Here is a 25,518-nt window from a genome sequence, read left to right as displayed (position 1 = left end):
ACAAACAGTACGCTGAAGTGCACGCACATACATGCCCACACACGCCCACACACAAACACAAACGTCTAACTGAAGCGCACTCAAATGCACCAGTTTAGCTAATACTTTTTTTTTTTTTCTGTTTCACACACAGATTTTCTCTAAATGCTTTAATTTCTCAAAACCGGTGCAGAAGTCTGCCGGTAGATGTGAAATTCTGTTCTTGCAAATACTAGATGGCAGGTTTGTGCAATGAGCCAGCTGCTTGGAAATATGCGGATTACCACGCGCTGCAGTTTCATGTGTGCTGTAACCACATGTGTGACAGTGCAACAATGAAGTAAAGCTAGTTGAGCATGAAAGTTCATTGTTGACCCCAAAAACTGACTGACAACTTTGAATGGTCGCTGATATTATAAGAAAAACTTACCACGTGAAGAATTTTATTCTCTGTCTCATAGACAGTGCAGTCCTGTAGAAAAGAACAAAGAGGAACACATTAAGAAAACATCGATGTGTACATCCGCACTCCAGCTCAAGTGTCTTTCTCTAGTCCAAATATAACATTGAGGAAAGAAGGAAATGAGATGCCCAACAGGAAGAAATGGAAGGCATGTGGACCTGAGCAGTTGGCTATTTTGTTACAACCCCTCTGCATTATGTTTGACAGTAGAGTGACGAGTTTTAGATCTACTCTGGGGTCTGGAGCATCAAATTCATATCTGGATTTATAAAATGACTTTATTTGAAGCTTGACGGAGTGTTATTCACCGACAGCTGATAGGTAATGCATTTCTGAGAAGCCAGCCCACTGAATCCACCAGATGTGCACGGTAGCAGCTAATTAATCTGTCTGATGCATTAGTACGGACAGCGCTGCCACCTTTGTCTGTCTCGCTGCACCCTGGCAGCCACATGTTCATTTGGCCCATTGTGGACCTGCGGTGGTCTCTTTCTCCTCGCTCTTCTTTGGCCCTTGTAACAGGGGATGGGTGTTATCTGCTCGGTTCCAGGACTCATTCTGGGCACAAGTACAAACACACTCTCACACACACTCTAAGCAGGCTCTTACTGGGAGGATATGAATGGGGTCCAAGAGAGGAGACATAGTTTCTGTCCAAACAATGAGATGGCTAAAGTACCAGAGTGAGTATGCTGGATATGTGTGTGTGTGTGTGTGTGTGTGTGTGTGTGTGTGTGTGTGTGTGTGTGTGTGTGTGTGTGTGCGTGCAATGTGGTGCATTAACATGAGGAATCGAGCCAGAGGGGAAGCAGAAGGAGGACAGGGAATTATAGGGATGAGAGACCTCTGGTTCACTGTTCAACAGAGCCTAAGTTAGGCAAGGGATGATGTCTAACAGTGAGTCGATGAGAATGTTGCTTAAGGCTTTTATTGAGAGCCACTCGTCCCATCAGCCATGCTGCAAACAGCCTGTGGCAATGCATGTAAGTTGCACACGTGCTCAAATCTATAGAAACCAGCTGTAGGCAACAAAAGCTCTATACATATTGATGTCTCCAATCCAATCCTGCTCTAGTGTTGACCCTTAAATTCAAATCATGACCTTTATTTTAATGGATATGGAAATGGTGTATTGTGTGATGTTTGCAGGAATGTGTGTGAAAGCACCTGTTGTACAATGGTGGTTAATTCTAGGCAGAGCTGCACAATGTTGTTCTTCAGTAATGAATACTCTGTCACACTGGCAAACGGAGACCTAAGAAAATAAAGAATAATAGAGATCATAACCTGAGAAATGTTTCTGCTGTGTAAAAACAAAACATCCAACAATTTTAGAGAAAAAATGTTTGCCTGAACAATTTTTGAGAAATATTGGCATTTGGTGTTTTTTTTTTAAATATTTGCAATTTCATTTATTCATTAACACTGTAATTTAAAAAAAACAAACAATCTAATCTCCATATGTTATCCCCCACCTGTCAAGCCAAGCTAGCAAGTTCTTGGCTGCACCAATTAGATCCACCACTGAAGTGAGAAAATCATTTGGTAGCCTTCGGGAAGCTCGCCCATCATAATGGCCGCCCCTCCGTCTGCCGAGGATGAAATTTTGGAGGTTCTTTGCTGAAGCGTTGAGTTTGTGGGATAGAGTCCGGAGGTTCTCTGTCTCTAGTCCGTAGTTCTGCAGGACAAACAGACAAACTGAGATCAGAAAATATGTTTATCCTGAGAATTTGAAGTTGGATTAAAAACGTCACGACCTTCTGTGGAGTCAGGAGCTTTGCCAAAGAGCAAGGAGCTTAACTTAAGTTAGCTAATGTAGGGATTAGAAGACATACATATATACATATATACAAAAACCTAAATATGTATATATATATATTTCAAAAGGTCTGGAAAGAGGAAATATATACATAGGGTTTTGGGTTGCTGATTTTTTTAAAAACTCTGGATAAAATCATGCTAGCTTTTTCCTAAGTTAAGCTAACCTGACTAGCTAGAGGCACTGACATGCATATTTTTGTTCTGTTCAAGAATAGTGAGGCTAGCTATCACCTTCTGCTAGTCTGTATTTTAGTCCAATATACTTTATCTGTATAACAGACATGATATACAGTCAGTGAATAACTGTATCATCTGATATCTCTGAATGACTACTTTATCAGTTTCTCACATCATTGTGGACGATTGGCCCTCTCTTTATCACAACCTCGTTTCACTTCGTTCATTTAGTTCTCTTAAGGTCCAGCCAGAGCATTTCACTCAGGTTGAGGTCTGGATTTTGAAATGCTTTTATTTTTTTTATCTATATTTTAATTCTATTGTAGATTTACTGCTGCACTTGATATCAATTTTCTGTTGCATAACTCACGATTAGCTAACATTTTACTGTCAGACAAATGCTGTCACTTTCTAGAGTCACACCTGACTCTAGAATTCTTTGATGAGCTCATGGTCAGATTTCAGTCAGGTGCCCAGATGCTGTCACTGCAGACCAAGCTGAAATCATCACCCTCCACTGCCATGCTCGACAGTTGGTATGAGCTGTTTTGCCAAATGTGGCACTGTGCAACACATCTCATCTTTATTCCCCCACTCCCATGTAGAAAATGTATATGAAAGAAAAGGCTTTGTACTGTCATCAGCTTTTACACTCAGCACGCTAACTGAGGCCTGTAGAGTCTGAGATGTTTCTCAAAGTGTATTTAGTTTTTCACTGGGTTGCAGAGATGTCTGTGAAAAGTCTTTTTACATGTCTGTAGCTAGTGATAGATAAGCCTAATTTACTCGAAGACTAAGTGTTTGAAAAATATTTGTATATTTTGTAAGAGTATTTATTTTTTAAATACTTTTTTATACTTATTATTTAAAGCTATGATCTTTACACAAGTCTTAGCTGATCATGTGCAAAGATCATATTTAAGAAACATGAGTTAAATAAAAACTTATTCCGGGTGAAATTACATGAAATTTAAAAATGTCATCTGGGAATTACTAATAATCATTCATACAGCCACTAACTGCACTAATAGAAAAACACTGAGCTGGCTGAGTAGCCCATTACTGCACTGGGACCCTTTTAAATAAACAAACACACATCCACTAATCCACACTGTGCTCACCATCCCAGGCACCTCAAGTCATGTCCTGTATGACGGAGCCTGATTCCTGCTGACATAAATGCCACACACACACACACACACACACACGCGCCTCCTTGTGTAGTCAGATCCACAGGCTGAGCTAGACGTATCTATTCCTCCTCTGCCTCTAGATCTATTCTACACAGTCACGACCACAGTGACTACAAAGGATGGAGGGTTTCACAGTGGCAGCAGAGAGAGAGAAAGAGAGAGATGAGGCAACTAAAGAAGTAAAGAGGCAGAAGACAAGAAGGGGGGAGCGAGACGAACAGAGACCGTACCCAGCTATGCATCTTGCTGAAACTGGGTCATGCATACACTGTGTTCTGGATAATCTCCTGTGCGAATGCAGATGCATGCATGTACATAGAGTGAATGTGTTTGCACAGCTGTAATTAGGCTGTCATATGATTCAGTCTAGAGCTGTGTGCTGCTCTTTGCAGGCTACAGAGCGCTTGAGATGAAGCGGGGGAATAAAAGCGCATGAATGACTTTGACTTTGGAGAAAGAGAGAAGTAATTTTAGCAATGCTTGCGTGTGTGTGTGTGAGTGTGTGTGATGGAGAGAGTGTGCCAGATCAATACAGTAAGAGAGCGATGCCATTAGAGTACCACCCATCCACCCCACCCCCTGCCATTCATGTCAATGTGGTTACCATAGCAGCCATGTTTGGAGTGGCCTCTTTGCTATGCTGGTATTTCTGCTATTGTTCGTACACTGAGTCACAATCACACATCATTTATGACATGTTTGGGTAAAAGAGGGACTTAACTATAAAACCCTGTTGAAAAGTAAAGTATTGCTCAGCTGCAGATTCCTCGGTCAAAGCTTTTGCACTATGCTTGCACCAAAATGTAGAATGTCTATCAATCATAGAAAGAATATATCCATCGTGCCCATGTTGCTTTCTGCAAAAAGATTTGGCCTCAATGCTCAAATTAGTCAGATGGATTCTGTGCAACCAATGAATTTTATATTTTTACTGCAGGCTTTTTGCATCTCTTCAAAATAAGTCCTGCTGTAATTTTTGTGACTGTTGAGCACTGCATTTAATATAACGGTGATTTTTTTTTAACCTTGATTGTCAGGGACATCTATTTACAGTTCAGTGAGTTAAATAAATGTTTAAAAACAGAGCTACATATAGCTTGATTTGTTTGTAATGGCCCCTTTTGTAAGTCTATTCCAAACTACTTGGTAAACAGTTAAAAGACCAAGTAATACACCAAGCATGAGCTGGTAAGCATGGTAAGAAATAAATGTTGCAACTAACTTTGTTTTGCAGTCACAAGATAGCACTGAGAAGGACCCACAAATGAAAGAGGTGCAGGGAGAGATGAAAGTAGAATAAAGGAAATGACAAAAAGCAGATTTGGAGAGTTAGAAACAAAAAGAAAAAATATGTATTATCAGTGAAGATTATGACAAAACAACTTTAATTGTTAAGTTACGAAAAGCTAATCACAATCAATCTCATAAACTCACCCAAAGTGTCAAAGTGAGAATCTTTCATGGCTGCCGCTGTTTCAATACACAGATACGTGCTCAGTCCAAAACTTATCTCATGTTACAGTGAGAAAGAAATTCCTTAATGAAGAGCAAAAGTGATAGATGATTGTGATAAAAGCTCTCACTGACATGTTTGTTTTCCAGTGGACAGTTTCTCAGCCTTTAGTTCACACAAATCTTTCAAACCACAGACACATTCAGTAAATAGTCACTCTTGCTTCTGTCATTTGCTCTACAATTTCACATTTATAACAAACTGAAAAAAAAAAGAGTCTCCAACAAGTCGGAGTGACATGACTCACCAGACGGCCTAATGAATTTAGCCGTTCAGACAAAAAAATTTACAGGAGCTAAGGTTTGATTTGTTGCTTAAAGCTGTTTGTGGAAGTCTTTCCTCTGAGTTTATGAAGTACCTGTAGCACCAGACAGCACCAGGATCCTCCCACAGGTGTCTCCAAATGAAGAGAGGTAGTTACACACACTTACTCATGTAATTAAATAGCTTTAATTATTAATTATTCCCCACCCACAAAATTAGAGAGAGTTAGGTCAGAACCTAAAGGCTATGTATACTATGCACTTTTTAACTTTTTAGACAGGTGAGTTGTCACGCAGATAGCCAGAGTGCATCGCTGTCCTTGGGATAAATCCTGAGCTAATATCACACCTATATAAGGCTGATGGTTTAGATCTGATGGATGTTTTTTTACAGGATACAAAGGGCAAACGTTAGGTAGTGCAGGATAAAGCAAGTGCAGGGTGGTACTTAGGTAGCATCTAAGTAGCACCCCTGTATAGTCCTGAGACCAGTTTTCCAGTGCTTTTCTCGTGTACGTTTATTTGAAGAGGAAAAAACTTCCACGGGACACCGATGAGAAAAGATACAAACAAAAATTTTTTCCACAGCTTGTAAATCTTCTTACAGGAGTAATCAGGTCTAAGTTATCCTCAACAACAAACATACTACGGTAGAAAAACCGTGTGGCTCCCTCCCGGGATTTTAACTACAAACCAAGCCTTTAAGGCACATGTATTCACAGTTTTACTTAACCAAGCCAACACGAATGCAAGAAAATAATTTTAGTTCAATTATAACCGTGAATTTACTTATTAAATTATTAATTACACAAAACAAGTTTAACAACAAATATAAATACTGAAGTATATGAGCTATATTAACCTGGCTCCCACAACCCTGTTCACATAAATGGCCACCTTAGCTACTTAGGTAGCCTAAGTAGCCTGACTGTTAAAGTCGATTTAATTAATCAGTTAAAGCAGAACACATAATGTATACTGCAGTACAACCCTCACTATTTAATAGTGAGGGTTGTACTGCAGTACAACAAACTTGTTTGTATTTTTGTCCTGTAACTTTAATGGCACCAATATCTTTGTCTTTCATGTTAGGAAGGAGCAGTAATTTTGTTTTTTAAGTTATTTCCAAGCACAGCTTGCTGAAAATTCACTACCCACATATTCTACTTAGTATACACGCTGGGGGCAAAATTTGATTGCACAGGCATAAAAGAAGGAACGTTTCTACAATTACAGCAAGACTGAAAGCTCAGTCAGTTCTTGAAACCTGCATTGATCAAGATCAACAGACAGACCAGAGAGGGATCCCAGCTGAACCATGGGAGCCAACTTCATCTCTTCTTTATGACCAGACATTTCATTTCCTTTTATCGTCCAAATATTCAGGATCTACATGAACCACAGAGCTGTGGCGCTCAAGTTTTTCCTCACTAAATATGTTTTTTTTTTTAAAGATTTGGATTTATTGGGTTTAATATGGGTTTATTTATTCTTTTTTATTAGCCAAAATAATTGGAATCATAACGACGTCCCTGCAAGAGAGACTGGGCAAGGAATGAGCAGTGGCATGATCAGACAAGCTGTACACCTGCCAACAGATTACCCAGATTTTCTAAACATACCAAAAAATGTTGGTACTAATCCCTCTGAACATAAAAAAAACTGTGTGTGCACAATGCAGCCTGTTTGTAGTCTTAGCATTACAATTGTCAGTTTGGATAATATTTCTGTGCTGTTTTTAAGTACACTATAAAAACGGGTAAATGTGGGCTATATTTAAACATGCCTGACTGTGTGTGCTTTCCCATCAGACGCCAACCCATTCATCAGTCTCACTAATTATCAGTGCAACTGATCGGAATGACGCCAAACAAATAAAAAGTAAAAGTACTCACAGCGGTAGCTTCAGTGGCTCATTTTGTCTGATACTCAGAATTTATGTCCGTGAGAAATTTCCGGACATATGGTGATCGCTACTGCTGGACTCTCATTCCCATACTGGAACATTTGAATGAGGAGAGGTGCTGATTAGCACACACACACACGACCATGTATGCACACACACACACACACACACACACTGACACACACATTCAAACAGCCCCAACTAATCCACCCATGTGTGCATGGGAGATAAGGTGCATCCTGCATACTCTTTCTACATTCTCTCTCTCTCTCCCATTCCCTCTCACCCTCGCTTTCTCTCTCTGGGAGAGTAGCACCTAATTCTCCCTAATTCTCTAATCCCGGGCAGGGCCGCTGCACATACAGTCAGCAATGACCGAGGAAGTACACACAAAGCGAGGCCTGAATGATTTTCTTTTTTTTTTCAGTCATTTCTTAAGCCAATATCAATAACTGGTGGAGGAAAATAAACAAAAAACAACATATATACCTTTGAACCTGTTAGTATTTCTGTGAGTTATAAAAGAAGAAAACTCATAGTCACATCTTAAAGTAACTGGGAAAAAGGAGCAAATATCTTCTTGTAAAACCTACTTGCACATAATGTACTTTTTAAAAATCAGCTTCAACACTAGAACCAGCTATGGTTTAAAACCTTTAACAGGATACAATAACTTTATCCTAACAAAAAACAGCAGTTTACTTGATATCTCATATATCTAGATAATGTATTATTTTATATATCTAAACAAAACCAGAAGAAACTATAATACATTGTGGTATCCAAACAGGTGCAGTAGTTCATAGTGCTCCCTGACTTTGTCAAATCCATCTACATGTCGTTACAGGAGGGTTGTTGACATGGTGGCTAATCAATGAACCCGAAACCTTTAAATGAGTTGATTTTAACAGATTTTCCATATGTTTTATGCACTAGACAATGATTGTTCTTTGGTGAAATGTTCACCTATCATATATACACATACATACACTCACCAGTCACCTTATTAGGTACACCAGACTGAAACCACTTCTGCCTGCAGAACTGCCTTAACTTTGAGGCACAAATTCAACAAGGTGCTGGAGACATTCCTCAGAGATTTTGGTCAATATTAACACGACAGCATCACACAGTTGGTTCACATTAGTTGGCTTCACATCCATAAAGTCAAACTCCCATTCCACCACATCCCAAAGATGCTCTACCAGATTGAGATCTGCTGACTTTAGAGGCCAATTGAGTGCCGTGAACTCACTGACATGTTCAAGAAACCAGCTTGAGATGATCTGAGCTTTGTGACATGACAAAGCAGCCATCACTGTGGTCACACTGTGGACGCTGTGGTCACAAAGGGATGCACATGGGATGGCTCAGTTGGTGCTAAGGAAATATTCCCCACACGGTCTGTGTAGGTTCTCCGTCATCCCAGTAATGGTAGTCTAAGGAGCTTGGAAAGAAAGCGCCTGGACTTTTTACAGTTTAAGCAAGAAACTTAGAGAAGTCCAGTGGCTTTCTTTCCCAGCTCCTTGGATATTCCCCACACCATTACACCACCGCCAGCCTGAACCTTTGATACAAGGCAGGACGGAGCCATGCTTTCATCTTTATATGTAGATGTTTTCCTTAAAGAGCAGTTGAACGCGTGTGCCTGAAAAAATGACTAATGAGTGTATTTTTAAGCTTATTTTATCTCAGCAATAACTATAACTAACTAATAGCTATAAAAGAAGATAACAAGCATATCTAGGAGCTTGTTGACCATCACTCCATCCAGTACTGTGCATTTAAAATCATAGGCTGACCAGGGCGCAGAGGAGGTCCACGGCTTCCAGGATGAGCTCCTGGTGTCCTATCCTGGTGACACCCAGCTCCTCCAGCTCCTGATGGGTGATGTGAAGCAGCTGCTCTCCTCCCATCTGCTCCCGCTCGAAACTCTTGATGTACTGCTGGAGACAGTCATCCAGACCTAAGGAGAGTGGAGACAGACACAGATTAGGATGTGTTGATGTATCTGTCGTCTATCACTTTGCGCAGCTGTATATAGAAAAATATTTATATTGGCTTCAATCAGTGATTTAGAAGGCTTTCTGCTCTGAGACAAAGACGGAAAACACGATTAGGAAATATTGTCCCAGACATGACTGACTGACACAAGAATGAGCTCCTTTCCCGAGACCGAATCCTGGCTTACTTTGATGCAACACTGTAGTCAGGCATAAAAACATGCAAATTGTGCCTGCCAAATAGAAAGTAAAGATAAACAGCAGCCTCAAGCCAGGAGCTCTGACTGATCTATGAGCAACTTACTGACAGCTAGAAAACACATCTGTTGGTACACCTTTTCTGTACGGGATGATAAGCTTGATGAGGGAAAAAAAAGTCTTTTCTCACCACTGCTTTTAACATTCAAGAGGCAATAAAAGAGATTTTAGAGCGAAAAGAATCTATTTCACACATATTTTGCATAATTAAAGAGCCATTCGAAAGAAAACGAGGAAGATGCGAACAATAAATCGACGTATGACTTGCTGCTGTTACGCTGTGGCTGCCTGCTTTGCACAGAGCCAATCAGCTGCACATAGGCGTGGTGGATACAATTGATCGGTAAGAGCCTCTGGCTTTGATTCAAATATAGTCAGCAAAAAAGGCGCATCTCCCCACAGATCTAATGAACGAGCCCGCTCCAAAACGAGCAAACACAGAGCAAAAAAGTTGCACAAGAGTAAGCAAATCCATGCGCACACACATGCACAGAACCACAGTTAAACACATAAGGTACACTCACTCCCCCTATGAGCATGGACTTCAAACACAATGCAATTACAGCTAGTGTTGCTCTTCAGGGTCTTGACACCTCTGTGGATGCCCGTTGTTAAAGCCTAGCAGAGCTGTGAGGAAAACACTGATGCCCGAGGGATGCAAAGCTTAAGAGCAGACAGTGCGGTAGCACCTCAACAAAGTCACCACACATGCGTATATAGAGTACACACACTCGAGCGAGATATCTCTTGGTCTTCGTGTGCCATGGGAGATACCAGAACGGGGGGAAAAAGCCTGCTGTTGCTCTGAGTGACATGCAGACAAAGTGTTGTTACATATAGCACAGCAGAGCCATTTCAAAAGCAACACATCAGTGACACCGGTAGCAACACAAGTGGAAACTGTTTAATAGAATAAGTTCCCCGTGGAAAAGCCCTAATGGCCCACATGTAAGCATGTGTTTCACAGGTAATGATACAGTGTTGCAACGTGGAAGGCTTGTGTGATAACTTAGTCTGCACATGAATTAGGTGCATATGAGGATTTGTTTTCATATAGGCAATATTAGTACACATCAATACCGTTATTCAAGTACTATATTATAATTATTATGTTGCACACAATACAAAATTGAGGTACTGGTGCTTCTACCAGTTGTGTATTCCTGTTTTAAACAATTCATGCTTTCAAATTCAACCGAACAACTACTACTGTTATAACTTGTTATTTTTCTCATTTTATATATACGAACTTATTGGAAGTTACCAGTTTACTTTTTAATGCACAGGTACAATCCATAATCTGTACTTTTTTCTAAATATTCTATTTAAACGTCTTCCAGTAGCCTGCTCTGTCTGCACACTACAACCTGGTTTTGCCACTTTTATCTGTACTTTAATCTTAATAACTGTACAGTACTCTGTTTTTGTAACTATTGTCCATCATGTAAATATTTTTTTTCTGTAAAAATTGTGTGTGTTTGTTTTCGGTGTCCTGTTCTGTTTGTATATGTGCTTTTCTTTTGCTGCTGTTACAACCAAATTTCCTCTAGTGGGACATTTAAAGGATTATTCTATTCTAAATAAAAAAATATTTATGGCTTTTTAGAAAAAATCTTGAGAAATTATAACATTAAATGCAAAACATTTGATACACCTTTAAGATATAAGACATGGCCAGGTTAGACATATTAGATGGTGTGTAAACTGTTTTGAACTATTTCTCTCCATTTTGCTAGGAATATAGGAAATTAAAATAATTAAAATACAGGATATGTAAGGTAAAAAAACAAACAAAAAAACCCAGTTTGTATGAGTCAATATTTGATTTGACAACCTTTACTCTTCATCACAGCCTGAACTCTCCCAGGCAAACTTTCTTGTCATTTCTTTAAGTCGTCTTCAGGAATAATTCTCCAGGCTTCTTGAAGAACGTTCAAAGCTTTTCTTTGGCTGTTGGCTGTGTTCTGTTCTGTTCTCTATAAAGATGATCCCACACTGATTCAATAATGTTGAGGTCAGAGCTCTGGGCTGGTGAGTCCATGATTGATAGTGTCATGGATTGGTGTGTTTTTCTTTCCAGTAATGCTTTTACTGCATCGTTAGTGTGTTTGGGGTCATTGCCGTGCTGAAAAGTGAAGCTGTTGCCAGTGAGATTCATTCATTCATTAATTTCTGCGCTCATAATTTCATCAATTCTGACAAGATCTCCAACACCACTGACTGAAATGCATCCCAAACCATGACAGAGCCTCCATCCTGTTTTTTATAGATGGCTGCAAACACTCACTGTCATGCCTCTACCTTGACCATACATACATGATGATTTGAACCAAAAATGTTACATTTGGATTCATCGATATATCAGACCTGTTGCCACTTATTTTCAGTGGTGTTCTTGTGTAATCTGGCATGCCTCAGCCTGTTTCTCCCTCCTCCTCCACAGAGACCATTTCTGATCAGTACAACAGTAAATGGAACAACTGAAGGGCCAGATGCATCTTTTGGTCCTCCGTCAGGTCTTCACTGGATTTTTTCTTGTTTCTTAAGAATGTGCACGAATTTCAGATACTGTTCAACTGATGCACATTTCTTTTTGGCCTGCAGCTTTTTCGACTTCTCCACTTTCCTGAAATTTTTTTTCACACTGCACAAAAGTATGCCAAACATGACAAGTTTTAGTTCTTTGGGAATCACAGTGTTGGTGCAAAAATACTATTTCTTGCGTTTGGCAGTTTTTAAAGATTCAGCTAAAGAAATTGTATGTCTTTGCATTACAGTTTAACACTTTGCTAAGTTGTCTGCTGTGTTTAGATGCAGTGCTGGTTTGCCCTTTGAGTTGTTTCTGTCATGATCCTGGGTCGTTGACCCAGCGTTTTGTGTTTCTTTTTGGGTTCATCTTGTGTTTGGTGTTTATTCTGATTCTGTATTAATTCTTTGGGTTGGTTGTCGTGTTTATTATCCCTACCTGTGTCTCCCCTCTGTGCTCCGTTCAGGTCCCTGTGTTTTTGTTGCAAAACAGTCTGGGTGTTTCCGGTTTTACTTTGTAGGTCTGCCTCTCATCATGTCCATTAGTATCAGCTGTGTCCACCCCTGCATGTCATCTCCTCATTACCTAGTGTGTATTTATAGTGTGTGTTGGCTTCTGTTCATCGTCGGATCGTCTGTGTTTCTCGGTGTAACTACGTCTCTCTGCATTGGCCGCTCCCCGTTTCATGCTTAGGTTTGTTATTTAGTTTTCCCAGTCTAGGTTTTTTCAGTTATTCGTCTTGTCTCACTACCTGTTCAGTCGCTCCACTTCTGCAAATAAAACTTCATTCTCATCACCAGTCAACTGCCTGCATTTTGGGTTCTTTTCCTCCTACACCACACGGCTCACGCCAGCAGCCGTGACAGTTTCTTTTTATCCTCGAATGATTCATTGGTCACTGTTATGTGGCTTAACAAACAAACTGAAAAAACATCCCTCTGAAAATGGTCAAATATAAGAACTGGAGTTTAAATGAGTGAAAAAGCAGCCAATGCCTAAAGAAAAACCTTGAAAAGAGCTTCAGAACAGCTGGAGAACTATTACTAAAGGCCACTTTAAAAAATTACAAGAAACTCCATTTGTTTTACAAGACTGCTCTTGTTGACAAATGCTTGAGTAAGGCCAAGTGCAGTGCTATATTCTAGTATTATATTCAAATTAGCTTTAGTTTTTCTTTGAATACACCCTGTTCATTGCTGTGGTAAGACAGTCTAGTACAGTCTCATAAATCATCACCAGAGCTGGCAGAGACACGCACAAGTGGACTCGCTCTGCAGTCTCCTTTAGCCGGCCGCCAGCTTTAGAAGTAGAGAACATGGAGATAAAGCAGAAAGACAGCCTGCAGCTAATAAATAGGGTGCCTGAATATTTTACTCCTGACCCTCACTGTGAGAGGCGAGGGAAGAAAAAACTGTGCTGGCTATCTCACAGATGGAAGTCTTTATGTCCACAAGAAAGGTGAGCCTTCCTCTCCAACTAATACCTCTCTTTTTCTGCCACTCCCTCCGTGCCCTTGTCCTTCCCCATTTCTCCTTCCGGCGCAAGGGAAACACATTTTAATAGGGACCACGTGATGCAATCGGGCCCCTTTATAGCTTATTCCATCACGACGCGAATGAGATTTCTGGTGACAGTGTAATATCTTCATTGCACGTTTAAGATCGTTTGAGGGTGGAAGAAAGAGTTTTAGGCACTTAAGATTATCTCTGTCCGGGATTACACGAAGAAGGAGAAGACACCGAGACAGCCTAAATCCACACAAGACGCTTGGACACTCTCCCTGCCAAGTATCCCAAAAATCTCTCAACCTAATGGAATAATTGCGTAAATCAATTTTTGATTAGATTTGTTTTTTTATTCTGGACTAATCGATAAATAAATTTTTTTAAAGCCAACTCATTGTGCTTGAAGTGCATAAGGATTATAATCACAGTACTGTAAATTATATGGAGATGTGATGAATGAAGAATCAGAGGTCCAGGCTGACTAAGAGCGCCTCCTGGGGAAAACCACCTACTATACCATAGCTATAGTATTTCCCACCTCTGCAACACACACACATTTAGATGCAAAGAGATTATGCACACACATTGTAAGGAGATTTTTTTTTTTTTCAAATATATGCACTTACACACGCTCGCACTCGCATATGCATTAAAACCCACGCATACATCCACAGAGTGACACACAGCTGCTAGCCAATCAGATGAGCCAGAATGCTTTCCCCCCCTAGAGGACAAACAGCTGATCCGGGTTCATCTGCCGAGTTCATGTGCCAGCTGGAAATAGCACATGGCGCACAAACGCTGCCACGAACAAGCGCTATAAGAGACGAGCTTTCTCAGCACCATAACCTCACCACATCGTTAATGATATTAAAATGTTGTATACTCAGATGACACAACTGCGCCACAGCGAGTGTGTGAGATGCAGTCACTGCATCCTCAGACAGTTTGCAGTGTTCAGAAAATATGAAAACTGACCTCACTCTCCTGTGCAGGACAAACAAGCCCAACCGAAATACACAAAAAGCAATTTTGAATGTGAAATGTCTTTCATAGTCATAAGCTTGTTCTCGTACCCTCTGGGAAATATTCAAAGGAATAAGATGTTTTATCATAGCTTATTTGTAATTATTCTCCAGTGGGCTCAGGCCACTCAGTGTCTTTCCAGTAACTGTTGTTTATTTGCCCGACACAGTTCAGGAACTGTAGTTGCTGAGTCTCAGCATCGCTCGTAACGTCTCTGATTTCTGCACCTCAGATGACATCTGGTAACAGAAATGTGTCAACTGTCAACAGTGTGACTTCTCAGACAGTTTTGATCGATAGTATTTTTTTTCTTTTCAAATCAAGGCTACTGCCTGCAGCCTGACATAAAATGACATCCCGAGTATTCACAACAGCATAAATTCTCCCGTGAAAGGTTGTGAACTAGAGTCTGAGCAGCGCTTCTCACTTCTGGATGATCAGACTTAGAAGGTTTTTTTTTTTAAATGAATTATTACTGAACTACAAGAGGAGACAGGACAGGAAATATTGGTAGTATTACAGTAGTTTTGCATGTATGCTATTCATGTATATTACTAGTACTGGACTCTTTGTAACCATTAAAACCCTGAGGTGTGGCATTCTTCAGAGCAGAAAATCAGCACCTCTATGGCGTCTTTTATTTAATCCACTGCTCTCTGTCATGGTCTTGCTAAAATCTTTATCCACTTTTCAGCACAAATTGCTGATTGCTGTCAGTTCCAGCAGAGTTTTCTTGGATATGTTGCCTGGATTAAATCCCCCGACAACATTTCAGCAGGATTCTATTGTCCTCTTTATCATTTAATAGCGTCCATTTTTTGTTTTTGAGCCATTCTTTGGTGGATTTGTCCATGTTTTTAAAACTGTTATCCTAAAAAATCCTGCCAAACACATCTACTGTTAAAGAGGCCAGCCATCTTTGATTTGCCTTTACAAAGCACATACAGATGCCTGCTCTTTGCCTGTTTGTTCACAACAATATGCAAAATATGGGTTTGGTTCCTGACCCAACTGCTAACCTTCACATTGACACAGGAGTCAGGAGAGCAAGCTGCACATCCTGTGGTGAAATTTGCATTAAAAGGGTCGCTCCTTGGCCGCTCCCAAATTCGCAGTTGCTTCAAACGACTTTCTTTAAAGTGTAATTATTTCAAATACTTCTGAGATTTTTTTAAAATCCTTTCCCAGACTCATAAGCATCCACAGCTTTTTCTCCAAAGACTTTTTAATTCTTGGCGTGATGACACGGCACAGACATCAATAGCAAAGAGAAGACCAAACCCAAGATCTCAGGGCTAATTAAGACAGGTTCCAGCGGTCACTCAAAATGCTAATTTTCTGTTATGTTTGAGTATATTACCATTATCAGCAGACACTGCTTCAAAAGGTGTCTGCTTGGCAGCTTGTGTAAATATTTTTCTCTGTACTTGTTTTTTTTTTATGCTGTGTTGCCTGCAAGGCCATTTTCTCTTTTCTCTCTTTTAGACGTGCAGTACTCAAAACATTCAGCTGGAAGAGAATATGCAGTCCGACAGGGAGAGATATAGATTTTAGTAATATGACTGTAGGTTCTGAATAGTTTTAATTTTTATTCTTAAAATTACTGTGAGATTAACTGATTGACACATTTGTCTATTGTTTTTAAAATATGAATGTAGCAAGCGCAGTTATGTTTTTATAACCTCAAGTCAAAGGCCCTGTGTTGTTTGTGCGTTAAATAGATCCCTATAGGAAACACTAAGGCAGCGGTGGGCAACTCCAGGCCTCGAGGGCTGGTGTCCCTGCAGGTTTTAGATGTGTTTTTGAACCAACACAGCTGATTTAAATGGCTAAATTAGCTCCTCAACATGTCCTGAAGTTCTCCAGAGGCCTGGTAACACACTAATCATGTGATTCAGGTGTGTTGACCAAAGGTGAGATCTAAAACCTGCAGGACACCGGCCCTCGGGGCCTGGAATTGCCCACCCCTGCACTAAGGGATCCCTTGATCCTGACCATCCCTGAATCCCAGAGTGCTAAGCCTTGAGCAAGCATCTCATGTTGACAGCTTCATCCACATTTCATGGGGTTCCCTCCAATCTTTTCCTCTTTCCTGGGCAAAATAAACCCCTCCCGTTCAGAAACACAAGGGTTGCCAGGCAACCAAAGGGAGAGATAGGCCTCCGAGCAGAAGTGAGCGATCAGCAGTTGCTTCCCCTCAAGACCTTGCACTGATACTAAGCTAAGGATCGCGCACACACATTAAGCACACAAATACTAACACAGTAGCCTGTACATGCCTTCCACTATGGCTGAAAGCTTGTTGAAGAGTTCTTGTTCTTAGAGTTGAGTTTGCCTCAAATTGGAAAAAAACCAACAACTTGCGGAAAACAGGCTCCACTGCCTGGCTGTTAATGTCAGCTGAAATCAGTCAAACCTTCGTCCTTCTTTGAGACAATGTTTGGGTCAGTTTGTGGCCTGGGCTAAGAGTGGTGACAAGCACCAAAGACTCCTGTCCTGTTGCCTTACCCTCCAACTGTGAGATCCGAGCCGGAGTAAGTGCATCGGCGAGCGCAAGGAAAAGACACAGCTCTCACTAAAAATATTCCTACTGTGAAATATTCATCACATCATGCCAGAATATTCTTATGACTGTGGCATTTTAGCTCCCCTGTACACTTCAAGTGCACCACGGCATCTTCTCTGAGATCCAGCTTGCAGGGAGGTGCCAAGAGGCAATCTCACAGAACAGGGTCAACCAGAAAACTGCGAGGAGTTCACGGGCAGCGCTTTACTCTGAGGATCTGACCTACCTGAGAGAATGTGAAGTGACTACAGTAAGGCTGGAATAGAAAGACTGATAATATGTTAACAGCAGGTAATAATTTTGAGCTGATTAAAAAGGTGTATGTTAAAAATCTAACTCTACACGGCCACACAGTTAGCAGCGAGAGCAGGGGAACGAGCCATTTAGCTGCTACCAAGAAGCTGGTGGAGAACAAAACAGAGCTAAAATAAGAGTCGCTGTTTGACATTTATTTTAGTGCCCGGATACTTTCTAACTTTATGATCATAGACTCCAATCCAGTCCACCAGACAGCTTTAGAAGATGTGAATTAGAGATCGAACTTTTAACTGTATTTTAACAGGTTTTACAGCTTTTCCTACAGATAAAGACCTCCACCTCTATTCCCAGTCATACTACACCAAAGTACAAGGATATTTTCTCTCAGTTAATGAAAACTTTATATTCAAAATTTACCATTACGGGACAGTCTGAGCAATAAACTACCAGAGCATTTTCTGTAACTGTACAAGTTTATGTACTTTCATTGGTGTATGGCACATGATGTGAAATGAGTTTGACATATCTGCTCTAGCCTGTTACATTACAACAGCATCCTGGCTGGCTTTCTAAATTATTGGATTCAAGCATTTATATTCCAATGAGTCTGTGATTGCCAAAGAAACCTACAACTTTATACTGTAAAAACTGTAACTGCGGTTAAGTTTATTTTTTTTTTTACCTCACAGGCATTAACAGCAATCAAATGGTTTTTGCGCAAAGAATGAAGAAAACTGAATGTAGTTTCACAGCAAGCTGTTAGTGTGCACCATAAAGGATTTTATAGTGCACATTTGCTGGCTTAATTAGATATTTCAAGTGATCCCGTTTGTATATTATAAGACCTCATCTGAAGTCTTTGGCCCTGGGTTGAAAAACTTCATTTGATCCTAACATGTTTGGCCGTAAAACGGCAGCCCCGGAACAACAGGTGCAAAAACAATCCAGTAACGGACATGTGAACACACACACACACACACACACACACACACACACACACACACACACACACACACACACACACACACACACACACACACACACACACACAGGCCCCTCTGTCCGAGCAGCCGGATAGACCGGGTGCTTTGATATGATGCCCACTGCATCCCCTATTCTACACCCCGCTCTGAAACCGCTTCTCCCTTTCGCCATCATGCCCAGCATTCCCTTTTCACGCACCCTCATTTCCTCCCCCATCTTAGGCTCCTCAGCCTTTCTTTCATTTCGCTTTGGGCCTCCCGATCTCTGAATTCATGTCCCCGCGGTCTCTTCTCTCTATCTGTCCCTAACTCGAGGCAATGAAGCAGGCGGAGGGGAAACATGTGAATATGCGGCATGGGTCTACACGAGTCTGGATGTGCGCTGGGCATCTGCGTGTGCGTGTTGCTGCTTCCCCATCTTATGACATGTGCCGTGACTCCCAACATGATCAGATCTGGTTTCCATGACTACTGATGCCCCACTTTAAAGCTGCTGCTCCAGAGTTTTTGTATCCATGCCCGTGTCAGCGTGCGCGCATATCTATCTATCCTATCCTATGCTTCGCAGCATCGGTGCCCATACGTGACGCTTTCACCTCAGCATTTCTTTTGTGAATAATAGAGGACACGAGGAGTTTTCGCGTGTGTCCCCCCGCCCCATAATAAGGCACACTCTTCAATCTTTAATGCAGCTGAAACTACGACAAGCACACAGTCAGAGCCGGGGGGAAGTGTTCTGCAACACAGACTTCCTTACCATACCAGCGGGAGACGCAATCAGAAGGCACAGTATGGAATGATGCTAAACATGGTCCTTAACACTCCAGGAGACTTAATCTACCACATAACATTGAGAGGAGCTCTTTAATAAGATCACACTACTACACATTAGTGAGCTGGAATCTTCCCTCCATCTGAACACAGACTACAGTCTATAGTCACCCAAAGCAGCCTCGCGCTGAATCAAATGTGACACCCCACCATTTACATCGAGATCGTTCCAATACATTAGCGCACGCGGAGAGGTAAGAGGGATTACTGCAGGAAAAGTGAGCTGCCTTATTCATTCATTTTCCTGTCAATGTATGCATCAGCAAGCTGCCGATACCGTGTGGCTGAAAGAGGACTCAGAAACAAGCCCAGATTGGAGCGCGCCACGCTTAACGCATCCACTGCGTCTGCACACACCCTTGGAGATGCATCATGCGCTCACACGCGCACATACATAGAGGAAAGTCCTCCGGTGTGGGTGTTTAAAATCAAAACAAATGCTGATGAGTCATCTTTCTGTGAGGCTCGCCAGTGTTCTGCCGCTGGAGTAGTCCTTCTACAGCAGCGGGAGATACAGTATGGTCTGCTATAGCTGTATCAGGTTTTCTGGCTGGGGCTGCAGAATATCGTGTTTCCGTTCATATAAAAGGAAAGGGCTGTGGAGGAAAAGGAAAAGAAGAAGACGCCGTCCCACACAGAAGAGCAGAGCTTGTGTGGTTGTTGTTGTGCTGGTAAGGGATGGATTCCCAAAAATGTAGACGGGTATCCGCTGATTGATGCCCAAATCATCACCCACGCTCACGGATCACTTAAATGGCTCATTTTGTTCCAAGAGCTACAGCTTCTGGCTGCTTTTTGCACACTCACACAGCTGACAAAATATTCGAAGTCATGGATATTATTCTTTTTTTTCTACTGACTTTTCTTTCAATAGTTTTCAGACTTTTGCACGATTCTTGCACTGGTTCATAACATGTTTTAATGTGTTTGTTATTTCTCTCTTTCATCAAATGACAGTAAACACATTTTACAGGCACAGCATTTACACCATAATAATTTTGGCTTCTTCATGCGGGGAAAATATCAGTTTATCTTAATGTTTGTTGTCGGCACCCACGTATTTGCTAAGTGTTTGCAAAAGCAAAGGGGGGGGGGGGGGGGGGGGGGGTTGCTGAAGTACTTCTTCTTAAGAGAAGGTCTCAGAGTCACTGCTCTGCTAAAATGGTACAAGAGTACTTAGATCGGCGTGAGAGAGACGGGGTGCTCCCCAGCAAAGAGGCCAAATTGGAACCTACATAAACGGACAGATTAGCACTAGCTTTTCACATTTTACTTTGTTCACGCGAAAATAAGATGCCTTCCACTGGTCTGTTATAAATCCCTGCAGGGGAAAAAAACAAGGGGGAAGGAGCTTCACAAGAACAGGGATGACACTGTGAGATGCTGGCAAACATCTATGAAAACGAGCCTCCGAGCTTCATGTGAAAGAGGCCGGGATGTGGCTTGTTTTATGTGACCAAGATGAAACAGTTCTCCTTCAAAGGGTTGGATGCAAATGTGGACATATTTCTTTGCTTGTCCTTCACTGAACATAAAGTTGTTTTTTTTTATAAACAGTGCTTTAAGACGTCTAGGATTTGCATGTAACAAAACGTGAAAAATCGTGAAGCATGATCATTTGTACTCATTATCGAGCAGGTGGATTTGAATCGTGGCACTGAGTTTCTTTCCTCGTTTTTTTCTTTTCCACACTGAGAGCTTTTAAACTGCAGTGGGATGCGATGGCTTAATGACGATCACAACATGACAGTGGAAATTAGACCCACCAGCTCAACAGTTATGTTCTGTTTTTCAGGGTTTTTTTTTCTTGCTGATCAAATGGAACCTGGGCTACATGTGGAGAGAGGGTTTGTTTACACTGGAGAAACTGCAAATAAGGTGGACATCACTTTTTTGTTGGCACTGGCTCTGTAAAAGGGGGTAAAAGCTCTGATCACTTGCTTCTCGACATCTTGTGAGCAAATGTTTCTTTTTATTTTGTGTTCTGTTTCTGTTCTCCAAGTTGCGATATCTATTCACGATTTGGCCTGCCCCCATGTAATCTCACATAAAACAAACAAACAAACAAAAACATTAAAAGAAATCCGCTCAGCCTCTCTTAATATGCAGTGCCGAATGAGCACTCCACGGATCAGAGCATGAAGCTGGAGCTCCACTGACTGAGGCCGAGGAGAAAGAGAGAGGTAGAGGTAGAGGGGAGCATAAAAACCTGGAACAACGTCGTAATCACTTTAATGTAACGCATCCCAAAATAATCCCTTTCCGCGTACTCAGATGGTGTGTTGGCTATACCTTGACTCTCCAACCCAAGAGATCACCGCTTGGCCGTCACACGAGGAAAGTAGTGGTCCCAAAAAGCCACACAGGGACTTGGGGATCGAGCACATCTCTACATTAAATACCGAACCTGGCCACTGCATATATAATTCAAACACACACTCGCAAAGTATCTGTTACACTCCTGTAACAGTCTGAGTCATCAAACAAGGAGCGATTAAGTCATCCTCTTAAGTAAGGGGTTGCGGACACCCTCCCTTTCCATTTCTATTGTCTGTCAATAGGCCTACCACAGTTTCTCTCACAGCTTCTGTAGATGACCATGTGTGTGAGAACACCACCTACCACCGCCACCAAACACACACACACACACACACACACACACACACACACACACACACACACACACACACACACACACACACGAGATTAGGGATTACTCATTCATACTGTCGCTTTGAAGGGACTTAACTCGTGCCAGCAAAGCGAGCAGCAGGGGGAAAAAAGCAAAAAAAAAAAAAAAAGCGAGTGTGATCGCTGCGTTTGCCTTATATGGCAGGCGGCATTGCGCTGTCCACGGTGCTGAAACGGGCTGGCGTGAGCCACTGGAGGGGGCGGGGGCGGGGGGGGGGGGGGGGGGGGGGGGGGGTGCATGCAGCTAACTACATTAATCACACACGCACGGTTGGCACGCGCACACATGCACGGCGAGAGGTGACATGGGTTTGATAAGGGCATGTGCCAGTGAGCGGAGATGACATATCTTCAGCATTCATTGATGAGAGAGATGCCGCCGCCGCTGCCATATATGGCTGGGCTTGCAGGAGATGCGCTCTCAAGCAAGCCAGATGACAGAAGCCTGAAGTCCCCGCTTCTTAATGGGGGGGGGGGGAATCCATGCTCGAACGCATTTCGGTCCACTTTAGTGACTTTAATCAGTCTCCGAGTGGTCTGGCGCAGGGTACAGGTTTGGACAAGGAGAACACACATGCACAGAGCGTGGCCCTCTGCTACTCATCACCACCACCATCATCATCACCATCCTCATCATCATTATCGTCGGTCTAACCACAAGCAGCATGAAAACGTTAGAGCATGGTGCAACAGGGAGAAAAAAAGAAAGAGAAAAGGGGGATGGGGGTGATGGTGGTGGGGTATCCAACATTACCTTTCATCCAGTCCAGCACCTGCTTTGGTGTCCATTTACTTATAGGTTCCATAACCAAAGCCATGGTGTCACAGTCTATCCGAGATGAACGGCGCACAGCTCAATGCGGGCGACATAAAACGACTTGTCAGTCACATCTGGAAACACGGAGCGGAGTGGCTAAATCTGTGGGGAAACCAGACGTGGTCGGGTTTATTCTCTCCATCGGAGCATGGCCGCCTGCAGAAAACGGTGAACTGGATGCGGTGGTGCAATCCACACGCGCACACACGGACACGCACACACACGCTTTTCTCCTCTTCTCTCTTCGCTTCTCCCTCTCCCTCCCTCCTCTCGTTCCCTCGCTCTCTCACTCTCTCGCTCTCTTTCTCGTGCCTTCCCGCCAGCCAGCAGCCCCGCGCTCTGTGAGAAGTGGATTCGGTGGGCGCACAGGGGATGGAGCGACCCCTCCCCTCCCTTCCTTCTCCTCTCCTCTTTTTTCCCCCTCCAGCCCGCCTCGCTGCAGCATCACTAGGGCCACCACTCATAATACAGACCAGGGAATGGTGCAACGCACACCATATAGGGAGGATCTCTCTCGGTCTCCCTCCCTCCTTGCCTTACATACACATGTACATATACACAATGTGGGAGGGGTGTCTGGGGGTTGGGGTAATGCAAACAGTAAATAAACAGCAGACTATGTAGCAGCAACACCCTGATAAATAATATATGAAATGCAGTAGGTTCTACTGAATACAAGAGACGGTATAAGTAGGGCACTTGTGGAAATTTTCAGAAATGATCATTAATTATGTTTTTTTTTCTTCCCAGCAAAGAAAGAATTCGTCAGCGCTGCTTTGCAATACCACGTCTGCGCGTCAGCAGCTCGTGCCGCATCACATGGCAAGCAGGTGTAAGATTTTTCTTCTTCTCCTCCTCCTTTTTTTAAAGTTCAGTCTGTGAGGAAATCAGCATCAACTTTGTCAGGCGTTGCTGCTCGCTGTGTGGACCCTAGCTGGGAGGAACAGCGCCCCCTGCTGCGTACCTGGGAACCAGGTGACGTCATGGATTACAGCAGCGCCCGCTTCCACACACATCCACACCACCAACTTCCACTCACGATAGATACCGTTTCAGGTCATCGTTTAGGAATGAGAGACATCTTTATTGAGAGAATTAATTAATTAATTCGGCAGAATTAAAAAAAAATTAGCAACAGTACAAAGTGCTTACGTGACCCTTCTTAGTGGCAGTTTATATTAATAATGACTCTAGAAGTCATCTAAATTAAAACGAGATTCAATTATTGTTTTATAATATTTGCAATTGACAGGCAAGTCTTTGTTTCATTGTCATAGATTCAAAGTAAAACAAACATCAAATATCAGTTTCTCATACAGAAAAATCTCTATTATAGAGGTATCTTACAATAAAAGCACCTTGAGGTGACTGCTGCTGTGATTCGTTTATGTCCAAAAATGGTAATTGAATAGAAATCAGCACCTATTTTTTTATAGCACCGAGTCTCCGTGTTGATTGTTAGTGTTACCTATAAACTCCTTGGCTGTAACAGGTACTGAAAATCAGCTACGTTGTGGACCTTGCTGAGAGTGCATCCAAACTTATGTTAGATGAGGTGCTTAAACTTTATTACTATAAACAGTAATTCAGTTCACATATATATGTTTTGTATCTTCATTATCATAACAAATTCATATAATGAAAACATATGTGCATATTTACACCATCTTAAAGTTTTATAAGTGTAGATTTTACATCTCCAAAAGCAAATTCTAATATTCAGCGAAACGTATAATAACTCATGAAGACCTTAGCCAGAACTCTAAACACATCTGCAATCAAACAAAGTGTGCGTGGGGGGGTTGTTGTGTTATTTTTTTGCAGCCTGTAGTGAAACAGTTCCTCCTTGTGCAGTGCTGTAGAGGGCAGTTTAAGTAAGAGATATCCAGGTGAAGAGAAAACGAGGCATTCCCCACCCAAACTTTCCACTGCTTCCATGTCTGTGACCTCCTCCTTCCAGCAGTCCTGTGAACAAAGTCAATGGTGGGCGGGACTACGGTGCTCAGTTTTCAGCCTGTTCCGAACGTGACAGCGATGATCTCGAGCTCCCATTGGCTCCTGTCTGCAAATACGTCACAATCATGATTAGAATTGATGATCGGACGTTCTGATTTCATTGTCTAGCAAAGGGGACTGGTGAAGAAATCTGCTGAATTTGAGCGTTCGTCTGATTTTAACATCAAAAATGGTATGTAGGGACGTGATTTTTCCTTTTTGCTTCAGGGTACCCCAGAACGCTTTGTAGCCTGGCATCCGCTCGAAGCCAGGGTCAGTGAGAATGATCCTGCCGCGGTCGGGAAATCACAGATTTGAAGGAAAAGTTTAGCTGCAGCTATCCATTGGGAGAGCTATGCTAATGCTAGCTAACGTTGGCTGGCTCAGACATGGCCGCTCGGGCCTGCAAGCTAACGTAGGCTGTCTGTGTTGCCATTGTGACAAAGCGGTTCTTACCCGGTCAGTTTACTGTGCGGGTTTTCGACCGTAAAGTTATGGCACGAGCCTCCCGTGCGGTAAATCCGCGCCGGAATCCGCCGTTTCCTGACGTGCCCACAATTTGTTTGCTAATTCTCTCCTTAATGTTTCCATATTGACTGTAGCCATGCGCAGTCAGCCTTTCAAAATAAACCTGCCGCCTGCTTATTGGTCGCACAACATTCCCGTATGTGACTTTTGTTTCAAACAAAACATTTCCCAGCTCTGCTTTAAAACTTGTTCGCCTTTGTTTTCCCAGCTCTGTG

At 42.2% G+C, this 25,518-nt stretch overlaps 1 protein-coding gene across 1 annotated transcript in view; it reads right to left on the bottom strand.

Moving 5' to 3' along the window:
- The window catches only part of LOC146677314 (connector enhancer of kinase suppressor of ras 2), a 67,088-nt gene extending 43,997 nt beyond the window's left edge, over positions 1 to 23,091 (bottom strand). The window contains exons 1-5 of the mRNA XM_085420521.1: positions 22,718 to 23,091; positions 9,118 to 9,281; positions 1,918 to 2,120; positions 1,610 to 1,697; positions 410 to 451 (exon numbers count right to left, since the gene is read on the bottom strand). Of these exons, the coding sequence (XP_085276647.1) occupies positions 410 to 451; positions 1,610 to 1,697; positions 1,918 to 2,120; positions 9,118 to 9,281; positions 22,718 to 22,781 (561 nt within the window). The 5' untranslated portion in view covers positions 22,782 to 23,091. The remainder of the gene's footprint in view (positions 1 to 409; positions 452 to 1,609; positions 1,698 to 1,917; positions 2,121 to 9,117; positions 9,282 to 22,717) is intronic.
- Between the last annotated feature and the right edge of the window lie 2,427 nt (positions 23,092 to 25,518).

This window comes from Rhamphochromis longiceps, linkage group LG2 (assembly GCF_057381845.1).
Source record: "Rhamphochromis longiceps isolate RC_006_pf linkage group LG2, R_longiceps_female_GT1.1, whole genome shotgun sequence".
In the NCBI taxonomy this organism is placed as follows: Eukaryota; Metazoa; Chordata; class Actinopteri; order Cichliformes; family Cichlidae; genus Rhamphochromis; species Rhamphochromis longiceps.
Note: the sequence above shows the minus strand (reverse complement) of the source record. Positions and strands in the feature narration are given on the sequence as shown.